Source organism: Pteropus medius, unplaced genomic scaffold (assembly GCF_902729225.1).
Source record: "Pteropus medius unplaced genomic scaffold, Ma_sr-lr_union100, whole genome shotgun sequence".
In the NCBI taxonomy this organism is placed as follows: Eukaryota; Metazoa; Chordata; class Mammalia; order Chiroptera; family Pteropodidae; genus Pteropus; species Pteropus medius.
The window spans coordinates 57492457-57506244 of NW_024344378.1; the positions used below are offsets into that span (position 1 = coordinate 57492457).

The following is a 13788-nucleotide window of genomic DNA, read 5'->3' on the forward strand; positions in this document are numbered from 1 at the left end:
ACATCTTACTCTCTCAGCATTATATAGATGAGAAGCACATTAATTTTATAGTAGAGAAGGGAGAAATTGCAGAGATTTTAGAACTAAGCCATATATAAAATGTACAATATAAATGACATCTTACTTATAAGCCTTATTTTCTAAATACTGTTAAATAACTTTGGAGTGCTAATTAAAGTAGAAAATTCTTAGGTAGATAAAATAGAAAGCTCAGGTTACTTATGATAGATATTATGTCGGGGTAATTGCATCATAAATAAATAAAATCTTTTTCATTTAGGAATAATTCAGGCTGAAGTCAATAAAATCAATTTGCCTGAACCAACAGAATGGGGGAAAACAATTATATTCACCTTTATACAAACTAGCCTTTTTTTTCTGTTATCTATTTAACTATTTTATAATTGCTAAACTTTATTTTTAAAGGTTATGTTTCACATCATCCATATTAAAAGCTCAATTTTATCCTAATAAAGTCATCTTTGCAGTATTTTAGGAAAATAATTTTAAGATATATTCCTATTAGTTTTGCTTTAATGATGAAGAACATGGCACATTTAAAATGTGTGATTTTCTAGATAGGTTTTCTCTTCTATCTATAGAATAAATTATTAGAAAGATTTAAGATATTTTTATCATATCTGCTAAGATTTGAAAGATTATTAATGAATAGTATTTTAAATTCAACTTTTCCTGTTTTATTCTTAATATATTTAGAAATTTTTTTTGGTAGTAACAAAATAATTACTTTAGAGCAGCCAGAAGAGACTATTGAGATTATTTAGTGTACTTAAATTGTTTTACTACATATGGTTAATCTAAAGTCAGGAGAGGTGATAACCTATTACTAAATTATTTAAGCTTCTGCATTACAATGCCTTTCTTTTTAAACAAAGATAGCTTTAATCTTTAAAAATATATTTCATTGTTTAAAGTTCTATCTGGGATTGGTTTTGAAAACTCTTCAGAATTCAGTCATATTACCTTCTTCATATTTTTATTTTTCAGGAACCAGGAGAGACAAGTGGAAGTTGAAGTCATTGTCAAGTGATTGAGACCTTTTACAAGAAAATCTCATTGAATAAAAGTCATTTTTAAATTAATGATATAACAAGACCAGTTATTTAAGGTGACAGTGTACAGGAAACATTAGAATCGAACAATGACTCAGCTGTATATTTATATCAGATTATTGGGAGCCTATCTGTTCATCATTTCTCGTGTTCAAGGTAAACCGGTGTTCATTTAAGCAATCTTATCTTTTAAATAATTTATTTCTGTATATAAAAAAGTACTCATTGTAACAATTGCTTTTTGTCCCTTTTTGAACAGTTAGGCCCAGTTCGCAGCATAACTTTTAAGTAAAGAGACAAAGAACACATATGTTAAATAATTTTTTAACTTAATTGTGATAGGGGCCTTTTCAAGTATTGTAAAATACTTCAGCCTCTCTGAACCTATTCTCTTATCTGTAACATAAGCATTGTTAGGTATTATGATTCACAGCATCAGGTCTTATGAGGATAAAATGAGATAAAATAAAATACCTGACCTACTGCCTAAGGCACAGGGTAATAGGTATTCAAAACTTAGTTTTAAAATTCATATCTTCTTTAAAATACAATAGGAATATAAATCATTTTAAAATCATTTCATTGTTGTTAAAAGACTTTAGAAATATAAATTGCACTTGTGTATGCCGCATACTAAAATTTCTTCATAAAGTACTCAAAGTTTTACTTATAACCAACATTGTAACTTTACTATTGTGTGTTCACAGCTTAGACCTCCCAAACAGGAAGTTATTGTGATTACTTTTAGGATCAGATAGACTGTATTTGCACATGAGTTTTTTCCTGTACAGTTTAATCAGAACAGTATTTTAAACTGAAGAGAAAGTACTATTTTGCAAATGGATTTTAGATAGAACTTATTGGACATCTTCATTATCTTAAATTTATGACTTTATAGATTGCTCTTTCATAATGTTTTGTTCACAGTGATATGGATTAATATCTACAAACAAGAAGAAATATGATTAACAGCATAAATCTTTTGAACAATTTCACTTTAGTGTGTGAACATAATGAATTCTGTAGCTTCTTTGTATTTGGTTAGGTATAAATAGCCTTATTACCATGCTAAAATAGAGCCCTCTTGCAAAAAGCCACTTTTTAAACACCACAATATTTAATAAAACACCTTTACTTTAGCATCTGTTGTTATATGCCTTGCTGATTAGCATCAATCAAAGCTGTAGTAGTTTTGAAGATGAGTTAAATTAATAGTAACATTTATATTTGCTACTTCGCTCCCAAGTAATCTAGCCTGTTAATTTTTTTAAAATCTATATAGCTCACACACAGGCAATATGATATGAGTCTCATTTTCCAACCTGATTCAAGTTGTTCTATAATAAACTTTTTTAAATGATGTAAATTGGTAATTAGTTATCAAGTGTAAGTGAAAAAAAAATCTTAGAATTATATTTATCAGGTAAAGAGCAAAATTTGTTATATTTTCTTTCAAAAAAGATTAGTTTGTAGTTGGTTCACATGGTAAGAAAAAAATGTTCGCTCTTAAAGAAAAGAACTAAAACCAATGTGGGAAAAATGTTATTTCTTAGAGATTACTAAGAAGGATTGGTGTTAATGGACATGATTTTGAATGGTGTTAATGGAAATGATTTTGACTTTATCTTCAACTTTTTCTTGAATTGTGCCTTGGGAAAGTAAATTTCTCTGTACCTTGGTTCCCTTATTAGAAAATAGAAATAACAAAACTTACCCTAAACATAAGCAGGAGTATTTTGAGCATCAAATGTTATAATATAGATTAAAGTGCTTTTACACTGAGATAAAGTTCAGTTGGAACAGAGGAATGAATCATCTGATATTACTATCTGATAGATATTTAGTCCTTGTTTTTGACTTGGTCACAAATTTTAGAAATGGATTTAGCTTTAAGTAAAAATTACCCAACAACTTAAACAAATAGAGATTTGGTTTTTTACAAAGATGGTAGGTGTTTTCTGGTGTTCATTCAGTAGTTGAATGGTGTCAAGGTTGACACCTTTGTGATACTTTTGGCTTTTCCCTCATGGTTACAAAATGGCTGCTGCTATCTGCATTGGAGTAAGGAAAAATGGGGAAACGATCAGCACTTGCCTCCACTGGACCATATATCAGGAAAGCAAAAGTGTTCCCAAAAACTAATCCTCTGACTTTATCTTGTTTTATTAGCTAAACTGAGACAGTTGCTAGGGCTACTGGAAAACTGGGAAACAGGATTGTCACAATCAGCTTAGGTTAATATCTAAATCCATTGCCTAGGGCTGGGTACATATTTCCCCCCAGACAAAATCAGAGTTCTGTTAACTAGGAAGACAGGGTATTGGGGAGGGGGAGTGGCATGTGCAGGGATAGATATTCATGGGGCAACTAAAAGGGTCTGGAATAGATTCTATCTCTTATTAGTTAAGATATTTTCAGCTATAAGTAACAAAAACCCAAAATAAAATGGCATAAACAGTAAGGAAAATGTAAGATCACATGTCAAAAACTCCGAACACAAGAATAGTCCAGTCAACTGAGTCATTGGCTCATCAGGTTCTTTATTTCAACTGTGCTGTTCTCCATATAGCAGTTTATCCATACGTTAACTCAGTTCATGGCCACAATATGGCTGCTGAGGGGCCAGACATCTCATGCAGATGGAGCAACTTCGAGTTGATGGCATTCAGTGGAAGAAGAGGGATGGATGTCTCTTTTCACTTGGTAAAAAAATCTTTCCCCAGGCACGGCCCCACTTTTCCCCCAACAGACTTCCTTCTCATGGTATTGGACAGAATTTATTATTTGCTCTCATGTAAACAGTGGCAAAGGGAAAGGAACTAAAATTGTTAGATTAGACATACGATTATCTCTACTGAGGGTAGGGCTGTGCTTCCTTGAATCACATGAAAGAGGGGCAAACACTTAAACAAAAAAAAATGTGTGTGTGTGTGTATGTGTGTGTGTGTGTGTGTGTGTGTGTGTGTGTGTATTGCCAGCAGGTAAAGGGGAGTAGAACAACTAACAGTATCTGTGGTAGGGCACCACATTTGTCTTTCTAACATCATAAATGCCCTTTCCCCCATGCACAAATGAAAAGTGCTTATGTTGATATGAAATGTTCAGTTTCTCCTCAAGGGGATTTGTAACCCAGAATTTCATCCACTTAATATACTCAGCTACTAATCCAGGACTTCTGGAAAGTATATAGATTTCTCCATCAGGTCCAGATGTGACTCTTCATGGTCCAGCAATGTGTGACTAAAAGAGAAATTATTGATGCCTAGCACACCTAGTATTCAATGATGAAGAAAAAATAGGATAAGTACTATATAAACTCCCACTCAGAGGAGGGAAGACTTTGAAAAAACCTTTAGTAGTCACTGTTCCATAGCACATAGATTAAGGAAAACTACTGTCGATTACCTCATACATGCAATGCATTGATATCTCACTGGTCTCTACAACTCTCCTGTCTTTTGCTTTCTGATTCATATTCTAGATGTTTCATCTTAAAGAATAGGGAGGGAGAGTTCCTCTTCTTATACAAAGGAAGCCAATAAGATTTCTGGGAAAGTAGGAAAAATTGTTTAGTGAGAAATGAAAATCTAATAAAATCATTGATGCCAAATTTGCTATATGAATGACAAAAGGAGCCTGGTATAAATGTTCCTGTATACAGTTACTTCTGTCTTTCAGCTATATGTATTTGGATGTTTTTCTAAGCATGTAAGCTATGAAATATTTTTTGCATGTGTTTGTTTTGAAACATAATCTATAGCCCCAGCCCACCCCAGGCCTCTTAATTTTATACTTTGTAAATAATAACACTTGCTGGTAGAAAGAGATCGACATGTCTCAGGAACTGACAGAAGGCCAGTTTGCCTGAGCAAGATGAATGGGAGGTGTTGTGAGTTGATGTTGGAGAGGTACACAGGGTCCAAATCCTGCTGGGCCTCAGTAGGCATGGTGGAGGATGGTGGATTTTATTCTGAGTGCATATGCCATTAATTGGTTTTAAGTAGCAGAATGATGGGATCCAATTTATGTTTATAAGATAACTGGCTGCTACATGGGAAATGGACTGGAGGGGCCAAAAACAGAAGTGGAGAGATCAGTGTGGAGATTCTTACCTTAGAAGTTGCTTGATATAATGGGTCCAGGTAATAGCAGTGGAGTTGCAGAAAAATGGGAAAAAAATGAGGTATATTTTGGAGGTTGAGCCAAAAGACTAGGGGAGAACCAGCTTTGAGGATAAAAGAGTTCCATTTTGGACAAGTTAATTTTGAGATAATGAAGCATGTTGAGGCTGGAGGGATAAATTGAGGAACCATCAGCAAAAAGATTTGTTAACCATGGGAATGGGTGCTAGGGAGAGAGTGCAGAGAAGCTGTTGCTAGATATTTTTCTTTGTATCCATGCCTCTGCTTTTTGAAATCTTACAGCTTTAAGATGTGGCTCAGATTTCATTGCTATTGATACCCTAGGATGAATTTGTGTTATTAGCTCCTTCCTTTGTTTACATTACACCTTTGTATTATATCAGTTTTCAAATTGTGTTTACTTATGTGCTTGTCACCCCTTTCCCCTTCACCTCATTCCAAGTTTCTTAAGGACGAGATCAGTTTCCAGCTAGCTAAACCATAGCAGACTAGAATCCAGGTTTCTTCATTTCCAGCTCAGTGGATAACTCTTCCTGCACCTCCTCACTTTTTTTTTTTTTACATCTTAACATAAATGAGGTCTTTAAGTTTTGTAGTATTTATAGGATTAAGTGAAGATTATTAAAATTCAAGATATGGAATCACTAAAACTTATTTAGCAGTACATTCTTTTCCTGTTATCACTTGTAGATACGTGCTTTTTCTTCTCTTTCAATAGTTCATCTCACCAGTATGGCTAAATTTAAAGTCAAGTCCACATTATTAAGCCTTGAGCCATTTATTTAACATTTATAATTAAATACATACCCAATTCTCTTAATCTTTTATGCTTGTTTGTCTCTATATTTTATTCCCTTGAGATCAACCTTATAAGGAATAGCCTAGTTGATTTCAGATTATTCAAGGGGAGGAAGGAATACTAAAACATTTAGTTTTGTTCTGCTTTCAGGCTGTACCAGATATGACATTATCTGTCATTTGAGGCTACTAGACTCCGATGCAAGAATAACTTTCATTTTCTGGCAGCATAGTCTGGATTTGAACCAGTGACCTTAAGATAAAAGGCACCAGATAAAATGATTAGTCCCCATGCTCTCACAATTCCTTTACTTAAGCAATTAAAGTCCAAAGCAAGATGCTTAGTAACTCCACTTTTGCATAGAGGCACAAGTAAAAGACTTATTTTTTTAAGCTAGTCACAAGTTTTGAACCAAAGAGTTTAAGAAAAGAAACATAATTTGTATGTTTTTTAATGATTACAGGCAATCTCGGCCTTCCCTGCAATTCCTTCCATGTACCTTTCTTAAAAATTATGACCGTATTCTTCCTTGTGCTTCTTTTTTATCTTTCACTAGTGCAAAAGTTGTGACATAGTCATCTCTATATATCTCATCAGTACCTGAGATAGTAATTCTGTGCATAATAGGTTATTAATAAATGTCTGTTACCTGTGTGAATGAAATTTTAATTAAGGAAACACGTTAGCTGCAATTATTGAGATAGGAAAGCTTAGAAACTTTTCCTCATTGAATATTGAAGTCAAAGAATTAACTTTTCAGAAATGGTTTATTTACAAATTTTATTTATGATTATAGGGCAGAATCTAGACAGTATGCTCCATGGTACTGGGATGAAATCAGACTCCGACCAGAAAAAGTCAGAAAATGGAGTAACCTTAGCACCAGAGGATACCTTGCCTTTTTTAAAGTGCTATTGCTCAGGACACTGCCCGGATGATGCTATTAATAACACATGCATGTAAGTATATTATGCAGCCTTTCTTTAAGTTGGGAGAATAGGGTTGCATTTAGTGGCATTTTAAGAATTGTTTACATTGTCTAAGTTTTTTTTTTAACTTTATATATATCATGTCTTTCCAAAGAGCCGAAAAGCTTTTTGTACTGTATATAGGAACATGTGTTACTATTGTAATACATGGTTTCTTTCTAGAGTAACATTGCGATATAGCTTTTTAAATGAGATAAAAGGAATCGGGTATTTGTGTAACATTTTGAGTTTATTTAATGATCTTTTTATCATAAAGTTATTAATAGTCATTAAAGAAAACATTACCAAAAATATGAAAATTCCACTAAAAACTTGTAATTCTAAATTGTCTGATATATTTTACAGATATGTAAGAATATTATATTTATTTAATTTTATGTTATCGTCTTACAAACTTCACAATCCAAATCTGATTTATATAACCATTTTAATTTTCCTACTTCATTGTTAGCTACTTAATTTTATGTTTACATTTATATATGATCATGTAATTCTATTCCATATTTGAAGAATTAGTTTACTAGCCAAAAAATTCTCTGAAGAACCTAATCTCATCTGTCAATTAGTTCTCTCCATTTTATAAGGGTAATAATCAATGTCTTGTTCTGTATTGTCCTGATAATTGTATGTTCTTTGAATGTGACCAATATAAAGCATAAATGTTTACATGTAAAATCTTGAAAGTATATGATAGTTTCTTACCTCTTATATTTGTTGTTTGTCTTCTGATGGTGGTTGACTTTATTGTGACAGACTAGGTGATCTGTCATAGAGGAGTACTCCCCCACTATGTCACCAAGCAATTTCTTGCCAAAATTCTTGTCTGTAGTGCCTGCCGGGTATTTGTTAGTGACTGAGTAATCCAGAGTATAACTGAATCATCAATATTAACAGAAATTTGCCCCACACTTAATATTTTCTCCTTACAGAAAATAAATAATGCTAAAAAGAAAAAGAAAATGACTAATTCTTAGATTCTTTTAAGTAGAAGCAATATACTTAAAGATGTGAACAATAAGTGGGAGCACACAAAAAGCTTTTGGAAGTTTTTTTCTACCCATTAAAGTCTAAATGAATATATTAGGGGGAAACTCCAACATACTAATATTAAAATGACAAAATTTCATTAGATGCAAATACATTTGTGTAAATTTCTTAAAAATTCAGCTGTTCAAAAGTTCTTTTTTATGTTCAGTAAAAAATGCCTCTCAGGATCTTAGTCTGTTCTTCCCAAGTATACTTTGTCATTGAGTCTGTTTTTGTATGTTTCACAGAAAAGTTTGTTTTTGTTATTATTATGAACAGTATGTGAATACTGAAAATCTTATGGGTAAAAAAAAGACAAAGTTATTTTTAAGTATATTTTTAAACAAATCAGCTTTCTGTAGTCATATGACTGTGATTAGCAAAGAGAAGTTACATAATAATTCATATTTAGAGAACTTATTTAACAGAAATCCTTTTCCACCTTACAAAAGGGCTCTTATTAGACCTTTAGGTTTTAGTTCAGATGTGACAGCTTTCATTTGCTTTAAAACCCATGCTGTTTGCCAATAAATTACACGTGAATACAATTCTAATTTAAAAAATAAGGTACTAAAGGTGATCAGTACCTGGTCAAATTTAAACTTCAATTTAGTAATTTCTGATATGAAGTTATGTTTTTTGTTCTTTTTTTTTTTTTAGTTTTTTAGTTTTTTGTTTGTTTCTTTTTTTCTTTTAGAACTAATGGGCATTGCTTTGCCATCATAGAAGAAGATGACCAGGGAGAAACCACATTAGCTTCAGGGTGTATGAAATATGAAGGATCAGATTTTCAGTGTAAGGTAAGATCTAATTTGGGGCCTATGGAATAAAGAAGGGAGGGGCTACATGAAAAGCATTGATTTTCCCTAGGAGAAGTGTGCCTGGTCTGCACATTGTTGTATGTTCTTGTAAGCTACTATATTGGGAGAAGCTTAGCTCTTACTTCAAGTATTATGATTGTGGTAATTGAAGTTCCAGATTATTTTACTTTTAAAAAAAGTTTTAAGTCATTCTGATTCTAAATTATTATAGCTGCAAAAAATTGTACTGTCACACTTGTGACTTATTTGTAGATTATAAAATTGACTGAAAAGACTTTAAAGTGTTGGGCAATAATCTTTGTATCACTCTGAGACAACTTAGAAATGGTAAGTCCTTGTAAGGAGATCTCAGTGGAGCTATTTTAACAGCAGCAGCAGAGTAATCAGAGGATTAGTAATGGTTTATGAACATCCCCATAGTACTCTGGGTTATAAACTTAATCTCTTCAAAATTCTGAGTAGTAATTTTGCCCCAGGGGATCCTGCCAATGTTTCTGAAAAGCAGCTTAAGGTAGAACTGTTTACACATACAAATTTAAACTTTGGCAATTTTAGAAAATTATTTGAATTATTAAGAAATTCTCAGGTTTGATAGAAACCTAAAAGGTTACATGCATCAACTTCTCAGCTGATGTTTGGAATCCACCCCCCTCACTCTCACACATAATAGACACACACACACACACACACACACACACACACACTCTCTCTCTCTTCTCTCTCTCTCTCCTCCTCCTCCCTCTTCTCTCTCTGCATCCCATTTATTTTCTGTGTGTTACAGGAGCTCATTACCTTCCACGACCACATATTTATCTATAAAGTGACCTGACTTGATCTTTAGAAAGCTCCCCATGACTGCAGAGTCTATCTTCCTTCCTGCCTTTTTGGTCCATAGAGAACAAATCTAATCCCTCTATAATATGATAGCCCTTTACTATGTGAAGGAAGTTTTTTTTGTCCTGCTTTCCTCCCCATACCCTCTAGTCTTTGCCCAATGAAAATAATAGTTCACAATGACTTCAGCTGCTCCCTATATGATCAGCTTTAGAGTTACTAACTCTCCAGTTTCTCATTGTAATATGCAGAATTGAGTGGTCTGACCAGGAAAAAAAGGGAGAGAATGAGTAACTCTTTTCTCTTTTTCTAAAACAGCCAACTCTTGTTAGATCCTTGACTGTCACTCTATATTCTTGAAGCACGGAGCTTTCTCTTAGCTGAAATCCCCATGTCTTTCATTCATGCTACTGCTTAGCCACATCTCTTCATTCTTTACTGATGCTGTTGGTTTCTTGACACAAATAAATTGATGGGAATAGAACGAGTTTTATTATATAGTTGTCACATACTTGTCTATATTAAATTCATCATATTAGAATCAGTCCTTTGCTGTAATTTGTCAGAATTTGGGGGGATGCTAATTTGGTTGTTTCTTCCAAGTTTTATGCCATTTGCATGTTTATTAACCACACATACTATACATTTCTTCGATACTTAAAAAATATCAAAGAAAGAACTGTTGTTAGAGCACTGAGCTCAGCAGTAGGAACCAGTATCTTGTAGGCTCCATGAACTAAGCGTATCCCAAACTGAATTCACCAATATAAGTTAGTTGTTAAACTTGATGATCTGTGTTCAAATCTATATGCTGCCTCTTACTAGTTGTAAAACTTTGGGCAAGGAGCTTTACTCTTGTTTTCTCATCTATAATGATGTTGCTGTAAGGATCAAATGAGATAGCATATATGTAAACAGTTTAGTACAATTGGCACATAGTAAGAGCTTAATATACATTAGCTTTTTAGCTTTTACTCTATTTTTTTATGTAACTGAACAGTCTTTAAGCTGGATTACACATATTCCTGGGTAAACACAGACTATGTTACACAAAGATCACATAGACTTGTGGGTGGTTTTAAGGGAATCACTTTAGGTTTACAGATCCTACACTTCCATTGGACCCATTGGTTAATATTTATCTCCCTAAGAACAGAGCCTCACAGCAATTTCTCTTTTCCCTCCTCTCTTTTCACAGTCACCCTTTTCACAGTTTATAGATCAAGCATCTGGGATGTAAAACCTCAAGTTTCCAAACAGCGTTGTAATTAGAAATCTAATGCTGTGGGAAATGTGAGAACGTCAAATATGTTTGCATGTCAGGTGGTTTTCAACTTTTTGCTTTCAACCAAATTGTTAGATCTTTGAAAATTTTTGATAATAGATCATTATGTGAGTTTAGCATATGATTGGAAGGTCTTTAAAGAATTACAACACAACAGTATAACAAACTCCTCCATTATTATCTTTTATGTGAACAAAGTATGCTAGTACCGACCCCCAAAAAAGCAAAATAGGAAAACAGGAATAAAATTAATGCTGAACTTTCTCATTCTAGCAATAAGTAATATTTATCCATGAATTTATGAACTACTTTTTAAAAAAAATTTTCATCCATCTCATACCTTTCCAACAAAATTTTCTTTTACTGTTAGTATTTTAATAACATTGTTTTGATCAATTTTATACTCATAGTAATTGTGATGATAAATCAAACGAGAATAATTTTTTAAAACTTAAAGTCGTGTTGTCACAAAAAGTAAAATACATTAATTTATATTTGTATATATTTTTGATATGGAGAATCATGTCAGTACATTAGGACATAGTTATTGTGGGACATGTGGAAAGGAAATAGGAGTTAAAAAAGGGAACATTAAAATTTCTAATTGTTAAACATTTTTTTTTTTAAATAATGATAATGGGTGTCAAATTGCTATGTTATTTAGATTCTACTGTATAGATTTAAGAATGACAATTTATGTTAAAATGTCATGTACTGTAAGCCAGAAATTATTAACATATTCTTTGCAGCTATTTATAATAAAATGTTAGGTGGCAGCCTAAAAATGTGTGTGGGGATACATTGTTTTTCAGAACTCTTTTAGGGGTTACACAAGCAAGAAATTTTAACTTATCTAACTTTCTTTGTATCTTATAATATCACTACCCATTTCCTTAGCACCTAACCTGAGGAGAGAACAACTTTTTTAATTTCACCCTAAACTTTTTTCTCCTAGTGCTTTTACATACTGTCAGGTTTGGATCAGAACAGATTCAAATGATAATCACCATGCTTTGCCCAGACCTTGATTCCCTCCTAACCCCCACAGTCTCTGTTGTTAAATCTAGCTTATTCTGTTTCTTCCTGTAGAATGAATTATTTCTCAGAAACTACTCTGCCATTCTTTATAATTTGGTTTCAATTCCTTTTTCATGTGCCATTCTCTCACCTCTTCCCACCCAAGCTCAATAAATCTCCTATTTCACGAATGCCAAATGAGTTTTCTCATGAGGATTTTTATTACCCACATAAATCTAGAGATACAAATGGACTTGTTTGGAAGAGGGCAGTGGGGAATACAGGAATGGGAAAAGTTGTGTCATCAACTTTATAATCTAGACACACCTGACTTTAGCCTACTCACTTAACCTGCATAAAAGAAAGATGTGAGGTGGGTCTGCTGTTGGTTATTCATAGTGAAACCACATCGAGTCTTCTAGGGGGCTATAAGCATTTTCTGCTTTTTCTAGAATCTTGACTATGATCCATGTCAAGTTCACTAAAGGAAGAATTAATTTATTAAATACTTACTGTTTGTATTTAATATGCTAGGTACTTGGTATATTGTACCCCATTTCCTCCTAGTTACCCTGTAAGACAGATAATTTTTATCTTCCATTTTATAGTAGAGAACACTAAAGCCCAGAGAGAAGTAAGTTCATTGCTTAGAGTCACACAGTTAATAAGTGGCAAAGCTAGGATTTAAGCTATTTTATTCCAGGGCCCTCACTTTTTCCATAATACTATGCTACCTCCAATCTGTTATTGGCAAAGTCTACTTCATTTACTTTTTAAAGAAAAGGAATATAACATTTAGCTATCTAGTTGCCAACACACCTTATTTTAAAATCTTTAAAATTATACTTGTCTTTCAGCCATCTCACAAGTACTCTCATCTTCATGGGATATAATTCACCTAGCTTAGAAGATAGGAACTCATACAGATATAGAAACATTGTAGGATCTCTTCATACATCCAGGGTATCAGTTCCCACTTACTGTTGTTCGGTCTGCCTTCTTCATTCTTATTATCATTCTTGATAGGGAAGACCAAAACAAAACAGGAGTTGAAGAAATGTACATTTTCTTTGTTCTTCATTACCTGCTGTTTTGTCAGTAATACATCAATTGCTTGGTAGCCTGTCTTCAAGCACTGCCAGAGAAACCCGCTCTTGGTTTTTCTTTGCATTTTCTTTTCTGCAAAGCTAAGCTCATTTTGAACTTTAGCCTTCCTGGAACTATTCTTGGATGCTTGGCATTTCTTTTATTCATCTTTAATTGTAATACTCTATTCCATCTTTTGTGTAAGGTTTTTTTCTAGATCTGGGATTATTTCAGTCACTGGCATAACTCCTAAAATTTTTCTTTCTCTTTATGATCAGTTTTTAAAAAGTAAAAAATTTAGTTAAAATGTAAAACTTGTCCTTTTGGAGGTTTCCAGTGTTCTTGACCCATCTTCTCTGATAGAATCTGAAGTCCTATACTTTCGTTCATATTTTTAAAGTAATACCTGATGATACTGAGGTATTTCCTTTCTCACCATCTGATATTTAAGAATAACCCAGTCATTTTCTGCCTATACTCTTGCTACTTTTATAATAAGCAATTTCTTTGTGTTGCTATTTTGGTCCAGAATGGCAATTCTCCCAGGAGGTACTGAAATATGAGCATTTAAGTTAAGAGCTTACTAAGTACTATACTGTTAGTCAAATAAAACTTCACATGTAATTGTTGATATTTGTTCCCATGACTACAGTCTTTTCTCTGTGCTTGTTTCTGACCTGTTAGGAACACATCTCATATCTGGTTGGTGGCCTCTA

The 13788-nt window shown here is 33.1% G+C and overlaps 1 protein-coding gene across 1 annotated transcript in view; it reads left to right on the forward strand.

Moving 5' to 3' along the window:
- Nucleotides 1-13788, forward strand: part of BMPR1A (bone morphogenetic protein receptor type 1A) — a 143573-nt gene that overhangs the window by 102830 nt on the left and 26955 nt on the right. Inside the window, exons 3-5 of the mRNA XM_039872299.1 lie at nucleotides 1009-1229; nucleotides 6811-6973; nucleotides 8727-8829. Coding sequence (XP_039728233.1) covers nucleotides 1163-1229; nucleotides 6811-6973; nucleotides 8727-8829 — 333 coding nt within the window. The 5' untranslated portion in view covers nucleotides 1009-1162. The remainder of the gene's footprint in view (nucleotides 1-1008; nucleotides 1230-6810; nucleotides 6974-8726; nucleotides 8830-13788) is intronic.